Genomic DNA, 8,282 nt, shown 5'->3' on the forward strand with positions numbered 1-8,282 from the left:
ATTGTCCATGCACTCGCCGAGTACACGACTGAAGTGCTGAATTGGGGTAATTCAGTGACTCTTTTTCTAATTACTTCAGTAATAAAGCACTCTACACTCCCAACTCTAACGGACTCGAACTTAATGGAAAAGACTTTGCACTCTCAATTGAACATTCCTTACTTGAACCTTGACCCATAAGACTTCTAAATGTATCCTAACCTTCCAATCCTGAAAAAAATGCAGACAAAAGTGAAAGCAACCAAAAGTCCTAACAAGAAATAAAATCATCCAAGTTTAACAAGTTGTCCAAATCAAACATCACGAAAATAAATTAAAAACACAAAAGAAACATTCTTCATTCGTCATCATCCATGTCGGCTCCTCCATCTCCACTTCCTCCTCCTTCATTGCCTTTCCTCATCCTTTCTTCCCAACTCATGATGTGGGGGTAGCCGGGTCCAGGTCTCGGTGCGATGTTCATTTGTTGGAAGAGATAGCCAAATGATTGATTGTTATAGTTAACTCCTCTTCCAATATCATCCAAGTAGCACCGGTACTCAAGTTGATTCCATCCATCGTTCTCTTCTTCCACCGGAATAACCGGTGGGTCTTCCCGTACCCGCTCGCTTCTTTGCCTCACTCGCCTTCCCGGCTCCTCGGGGATAGCCGGCTCATCCGCATGAGGAATAGAAAAAGAATCACCAAACTTTTCCACAATCCTTGCCCTCCTATATAATGCGGTGTTGAACGGAGGGGGATAAATGACCGTCAGCGCCCTAGACTCTTGCAAATCTAATACCCCAAATGACCTTGCAAGCCTCGTCACAAACATCTCTCCATTAATCTTGGAGTTCATCTTCTCCTTAACAGCCCCTTCAGCAAGATACTTGGCTACGCGATAGGGGAGATTGCAGAAAACATCGGGAGTAATAATACTCCAAAGATAAAAGATGTCAAGGGTCGGGACCTTGTCCCAGTCCTTTCGCATATTAATCGTGCTGGCAATGAACCGATGAATGAGACGGTGGATCGGTGAACGTATGTGACCCTCCTGTGCGGTAGATGGGATGTACACCCGGTTAGCAATAGTATTCCACCAGGTAGAAGCAACCACTCCCTCGGGGAGATCTTTGTGGCAATTCTCTAAAAAAACTTCAAAATCTTCATTCAACATAGCGCTTTGCTCATAGATTCCAAGCCTCTATGAAAATTCAGCCATGCTGCATTGTCGCAGCTCCCCACCAAGAGAAAAGGAAACTACATTGGGATTGTAGTACTCACTACCACCTCGGAATGAGATGGTAGCAAAAAACTCCCAACATAATTCAACGTAGACCGATTCTTGAATTTTGAAAAGCTATAACCAACCATCACATATGATGGTTGAATCCCCCAAATTACATTCTTTCACCAAATATGGTGTTAGTTCTTCTTCCAAACCAACTTTCCCCATCCAATCCCAATCCACTGCATTGGGTAAATGAATCTCTTTCTGTTTTAAAGCCTCTAACTTGTTTTTGGCACGGGCTTGAGACGATTTGGATGTGATTTGGCAGAACGAGAGCCACGGGATGTCCCATTGGCTTCCCCCTCTTGAAGACTGACCTCGTCTGGACATGGCACCTTTTCCCTTGAAAGTCGAGGATTAAGCCAAAAATCACAGAAATCGCTTGAAGGAGGCTGTGCACGGCGAGTGTGTGGGTAAAATGGGTAAAAACCCTTATTTCTCAGATTTTTATACCGTCTGTGTAAATTGGCTACTCGCCGAGTAGAAACGATCTACTCGCCGAGTACAAATGCTTTTACGCGGTTTTTTGGTTATTTAGACAAGCACTCGCCGAGTACTCGTACCTACTCGGCGAGTAAAGCTTGCAGTTTGACAAAAATTGATTTTTTTTTTTTAGTTTAATTTTTTAACCCACCACCCCACACTCTAGGCATTGCTTGCCCTCAAGCAATCATTTAGAACATATTTCCAGAAGAAGATGAATGAAAAAGATCCTAAGAAATTAAAAAGAAAGTAAAGGAAAACGAAATGCAAACTCTAAACTCGGGTTGCCTCCCGGAAGCGCTTCTTTTTAAGGAGTCATTAGCTGGACTCCTCCGATTCTACGTGGCTGCAATCCCTTCCAGCAACATCAACTCTTCCATGCCTTCATTCCTTGGAACTCCTTCTTCATACTTTTTGACTCTATGTCCATTGACCTTAAACGGGGTGCCATCTTTTGACAATAGCTCTATAGCACCATGTGGAAACACCTTCTTTACCAGAAAAGGACCATCCCATCTTGACTTGAGTTTGCCCGAGAAGAGTTTTAACCTTGAATTAAAGAGCAACACCTTTTGCCCTTCATGAAATTCTTTATTTTCCTTGATCCTCCTGTCATGCCAATTCTTAGTTTTCTCTTTATAGATCAAAGAACTAGTGTATGCATCATTTCTAAGTTCCTCAAGAGCATTCATTTGCATTAACCGGTTGTTCTTGAGCTCCTCCATGTTGAAGTTGCACATCTTTAAAGCCCAAAAAGCTTTATGCTCTATCTCCACCGGTAAATGACATTGCTTTCCATAAACTAACCTATATGGTGTAGTACCAATAGGGGTTTTGAAAGCTGTACGGAAGGCCCAAAGTGTATCGTCTAGCTTATCCGACCATTCTTTTCGATTGCTCCCCACCGATTTCTCCAAGATTCTCTTTAAAGCTCGATTTGTCACTTCGGTTTGTCCACTAGTTTGTGGATGGTAGGATGTTGAAAATTTATGGGTTACCCCATATTTACTTAGCACCTTCTCTAGTTGATCATTGGCAAAATGAGTGCCTCGGTCACTTATGAGAGCTTTCGGGACCCCAAATCTGGAAAATAACTTCTTTAAAAACCTCACCACTACCCGACCGTCATTAGTTGGCAAAGCTTGTGCCTCCGCCCACTTGGATACATAATCCACCGCCACCAATATGTATTTGTTGCCTTTGGATATGGGAAATGGTCCCATGAAATCGATCCCCCACACATCAAATACTTCGCACACTTGGATACTATGTTGTGGCATTTTATTTCGAGATGAAATGTTTCCCGCTCTTTGACATGCATCACATTCTTTGACAAATTGGGTTGCATCTTTAAAAATCGTGGACCAGTAAAACCCAATGTCAAAGATCTTCTTAGCAGTGTAATGTGCTCCATGATGTCCACCCGTGGGCCCGCTATGACATTGCTCCGATATTTTCCAGCTTTCATTCCCGAACACGCATCTTCGTATGATTCCATCCGCGCAGCTTCGGAAAAGATATGGTTCATCCCAAAAGTAATACTTTATCTCGGAAAAGAATTTCTTCTTTTGTTGACTTGTGAGATCTTTTGGGATGTAATTGCTAGCTAAGTAATTAGCTATATTTGCAAACCATGGTTCTTCTCCTACAGTCACCATAATATACTCGTCCGGAAAATCATCTCCAACTCTATCTTCTTGCAATCGCGGGTTTTCAAGCCTTGACAAGTGGTCAGCTGCTACATTCTCCATTCCCTTTTTGTCGCGTATCTCTATGTCAAACTCTTGAAGAAGTAGAACCCATCGTATCAATCTTGGCTTGGCATCATGTTTGGCAAACAAATACTTGATAGCAGAGTGGTCAGTAAAAACAGTTGTTTTAGATAAAACTAAATAAGGGCGGAATTTATCAAAAGCGTACACCACAGCTAATAATTCCTTTTCCGTGGTGGTGTAGTTTTCTTGGGCTGGATTTAAAGTCTTGCTAGCATAATATATGGGTCGGAAGTGCTTATCAACCCTTTGACCAAGGACAGCTCCTAATGCAAAATCACTAGCATCACACATTATTTCAAATGGTAAATTCCAATTTGGTGCAACAATGATCGGGGCATTAGTCAATTTTTCCTTTAAAAATTCAAATGCCTCTAAACACTCTTTAGTAAAATTAAATGGTGCATCTTTTAGGAGTAATTGTGTTAGAGGTCTAGTTATTTTAGAAAAATCTTTGATAAAACGCCGGTAAAAACCCACGTGTCCTAGAAAACTTCTAATACCCTTCACATTAGTTGGTGGAGGTAATTTGGCAATGGTGTCAATCTTTGCCCGATCCACTTCAATTCCCGATTTGGAAACCTTGTGGCCCAAAACTATACCCTCCTTAACCATAAAGTGACATTTTTCCCAATTAAGGACTAAGTCGGTCTTTTCACACCTAGCAAGCATTAGGTCAAGATTTGTGAGACAATCATGGAAGGAAGATCCAAAAACAGAAAAATCGTCCATAAAGACTTCCATGAATTTTTCCACCATGTCGTGGAATATGGCTGTCATGCACCTTTGAAATGTCGCGGGTGCATTGCATAGCCCAAAGGGCATGCATCGATAAGCAAAAGTCCCACTTGGGCAAGTGAATGTGGTCTTTTCTTGGTCCAATGGGTCTATGGGTATTTGGAAATAACCCGAAAATCCGTCTAGGAAGCAATAATAACTATGGCCCGATAATCTTTCTAACATTTGATCAATAAAGGGTAAGGGAAAATGGTCTTTACGAGTGGCATCGTTTAGTTTTCGATAATCAATGCACACTCTCCAACCGGTTACCGTTCGTGTCGGAATAAGCTCATTCTTTTCGTTGGTTATGACCGTCATCCCTCCTTTCTTGGGCACCACTTGAACCGGACTCACCCACGGGCTGTCGGAAATGGAATATATAATCCCCGCATCTAAAAGCTTGACCACTTCTTTCTTGACCACCTCTTGCATATTTGGGTTTAGTCTTCTTTGGTGCTGCACAACCGGCTTTGCTCCTTCTTCCAGGTTAATCTTGTGTGAACAATAAGAGGGACTTATTCCCTTGATGTCGGTAATGCTCCATGCTATGGCCCGTTTTCGCTTCTTCAAAACTTGCACTAGTTCTTCCTTTTCAGAGTTGGAAAGGTCAGAGGCTATAATGACTGGCTTTTGATGGCCATCTTCAAGGAAGGCATACTCCAAATGTTCTGGTAACTTTTTGAGCTCAGTTTTTGGGTTCTGTTTGTTGTACTCGCCGAGTGTAGGTAAGGGACTCGGCGAGTTGGTAGCAGAATTTACGAATTCTGTTTTTTTTTCGCTTGGACTCGGCGAGTAGATCGGCCCTACTCGGCGAGTTGAAGTGTCAGATTGCCTCACCAATTCTTCAAACTCAGCTTCTTCCAGCAGCCTCTCGATGTCCATTAAGTCTTTTTCTGCATCAAATTCTTCATCAAAAATTGTGAACTTCTGGAATCTTCACTTATGCATTCCTCCAATAATTCATCAAGCATGTCAATTGAGAATGCCGTGTCGTCACTATTCCGTGCATACTTCATAGCTTGATCAACCCCAAATGTGACTGAATCTTCTCCTACCCGTAAAGTGAGCTTCGAGTCCCTCATGTCTACTATAGCACTTGTCGTGTTGAGGAAGGGTCTTCCAAGGATGATTGGGACTTGAGGATCCGCCTCCATGTCTAGAATTATGAAATCAGCGGGAAATACAAACTTGTCCACTTTGACCACTAAGTCTTCACATATTCCTCTTGGGAAAGTGATTGTCTTGTTAGCTAAATGAATCGCCATACGAATTGGTCTTGGTTCCGGGAGATCCAGCTTCTTGAAGAATGAATAAGGCATTAAATTCACACTTGCTCCTGAATCAGCCAAGGCATGAGTGGTAGCTAAATTGCCAAATTGGCAAGGTAAAGTTAAGCTCCCCGGGTCACCCTTCTTCTTTGGTAGTTTGTTGAGCATGGCGGCTGAGCAATTCTCATTGAGGACTACCTTCTTCACTTCCTCCATCTTCCTTCTATTAGTGAGAAGTTCCTTAAGGAACTTTGCATATTTGGGCATTTGTGCGACAGCTTCGATGAAGGGTATGTTGATTTGAAGAGCCTTTATATGATCTAGAAACTTCTGGTACTCCTCTTCCTGCTTCACTTTCTTAGCTCGGGCTGGGTATGGCAATGGCGGCTGGTAAAACTTTTCAGGGGTCTGATTGTTCGGATTTGGCAGTGGACTCGCCGAGTCCATATTCTGTACTCGGCGAGTAGAGCTGTCAGATTGAAGATTTTGATTTTCTGCTTGATTTTCTGCTTCCTGCTTCTGTGATTCTTTGGGTGCTTCATTCTGAATAGGGGCCAGAGGTGAGATTATTTTCCCACTTCTTGTTGTGACTATGTTTATGTGCGCGCCTCGTGGGTTGTTTTCGGTTTTGCTAGGAAGTTCGCCCGGTGATCTTTGGTTTATTTGTTGAGCAAGTTGCCCTAGCTGCGTTTCTATGTTGTGGATAGATGCTTGCTGGTTTCTAAGCATGGTCCTTGTTTCTTGAATTGCAGCATCATGATCACTATGTCTCTTTTCTGAAGCAGCTACAAATTTGGTAAGCATTTCTTCCAAACTTGGTTTTCTTTCTTGTGATGGCTCCTCCTTTTGCTAAAAACCCCTTCCCTTTTGCTTGAACTTCTCCTCCTTAGCCTTCTTGTACTCGTCATAAGGGAGCCACTCTTTCTTTGGTCTACGCCAATCTTCATCATATCGGTCCCCACTTGAGTAACAAACTTGCACCTTTTTGTTGCCATTCTCATCCAAATCGCAGTCTCTAGTAAGGCGAGGCCCATTGCAATTTTTGCAACCCACCCGAATAGCATGTATCGTTTGGTCCATTTTATCCATCCTCCTATCCATGGTTTTTAGCATAGCCATAACTGCTGACAAGTCTTCTGAAGCTGCATAGGCGGCCCCCCTCGTCACATCATTTCTTGGATTGTGGTATTCTCTAGAATGCTTAGAGAATTCTTCAATTAGTTGCTTTATCACTGGAGGTGCCTTCTTCGTGAGTGGACCTTGCGAGTCAAGTAATTGCCTAGTGGTAACATTTACTCCATCATAGAATATGGAGACTTCTTGTTGACTATTGAGGTCATGATGTGGGCAATTCCTTAGCAGGCTCTTTTACCTCTCCCACGCTTCATATAGTGATTCTCCAGCTTGTTGTTCAAAGTTAGCTATGGCTTTCTTTAGCTTGGATATCTTGGATGGTGGGCAGAATTGATCAATGAACTCTTCTCTCATTTGGGCCCATGTAGTGATAGATCCTGGGGGCAATGACTTGAGCCAATCCTTGGCAGCACCCTTCAAAGTAACCGGAAGCATGCGAAGTAGCTGAGTTTCCCGAGGCACATTTGGAACATTGAAATAATCAGCTACATCATTGACTTCGTCCAAGTGTTTGTAAGCGTCTTCGTGGTCTTTGCCTGTGATGGGGATCTCCTTAAGTAGAGCCAGGATGTGACCCTTGAGCTCAAAAGTAGCAGTAGCGGGGATTGCGGGTTGCACAAGTCCCGGTCCGGTATCATCCCGTATCCTCTTCTTCCATTCCCCCATGGGGACTTCATCAATGTTAGCCATGAGAATAGCTAATTCGTCGTCGGAATCGGAAACGTGACCGAATGTAGGGTCTTCTTCTTCCTCGGTCTCGTACTCGGCGTCTTCTTTAGTTGGGTCTTCGATTGTCAAAGAGGCGCTGGATGCTCCTGATTTGCTGCTCTTCTTCTTGCTGAAAACGGACTTTAGGTTCTTTAGTGGCGAATTCCTTGAAGAAGCGGATTCTCCAACGGATTTTCCTTTGTTCTTCCTTAGGGCGGATGCCGGGTCGTCTAGAGGAGGGATCAAAGGTGTATCAGATCCTCGGGTCATGAAACAACTACAAATAAAACAAGAAAAACGCGTAAAAAGAACAAAAATAAAATAAAAGCTAAAACTGTGAACAGTGATGGACTCGCCGAGTTTCGTCGAGTGCACTCGGCGAGTTCAAGGTAAAAAAAGAAAAATTTTCTACTTAATTTATTAAAACAGGGATTGATCAAAACCTATACTAACTACTAAATTACCTCAGAATTAACTTTGTGTAAGATAAATCCCACACAAAGGATCGATAAAAATAGAAATTAGTGCTAATTTAGAACCGTTCCCAGGCAACGGCGCCAAAAACTTGATGTGTGTGAAATGCACTGGTTTTAATCCTACTTTTGAGTTATAAATTAAGCACACAAAGGCAGTGAACTTGTCTTTTAGTGGTATAGTTGGGTAAGTAGAGTGTCGAACTCAGGGAACGGTAAATTAAAACTAAAGACTAATTTTATCTAAATTAAATAGTAAATATGGGTTTTCTCTAGTTTTACAAGTTAAGAAACTTACTCATACTACTTAGGCTAAGAACTAGAAAAACAAAGATTTAACTGAATTTAATAATAAAAGGGACTTCTGTTTAGTTCAACTCAATTGATCCTATGG

The 8,282-nt window shown here is 42.3% G+C and overlaps 1 protein-coding gene and 1 non-coding gene across 2 annotated transcripts; one reads left to right on the forward strand and one right to left on the reverse strand.

Moving 5' to 3' along the window:
* Positions 1-5,186: 5,186 nt before the first annotated feature.
* LOC145140673 (uncharacterized) lies at positions 5,187-5,789 on the reverse strand. The gene has a single exon (XM_079074083.1). It carries the CDS (start codon positions 5,787-5,789, stop codon positions 5,187-5,189), a length of 603 nt encoding a protein of 200 aa, XP_078930209.1.
* Positions 5,790-6,906: 1,117 nt separating this feature from the next.
* On the forward strand, positions 6,907-7,013 carry LOC145141691 (small nucleolar RNA R71). Its single transcript, XR_013722886.1, has one exon. It is a non-coding gene; the product is annotated as a small nucleolar RNA R71 (small nucleolar RNA).
* The last annotated feature ends 1,269 nt before the right edge of the window (positions 7,014-8,282 follow it).

This window comes from Lactuca virosa, chromosome 9 (genome assembly GCF_052849685.1).
Source record: "Lactuca virosa cultivar CGN04683 chromosome 9, Lactuca_virosa_CGN04683_v6, whole genome shotgun sequence".
In the NCBI taxonomy this organism is placed as follows: Eukaryota; Viridiplantae; Streptophyta; class Magnoliopsida; order Asterales; family Asteraceae; genus Lactuca; species Lactuca virosa.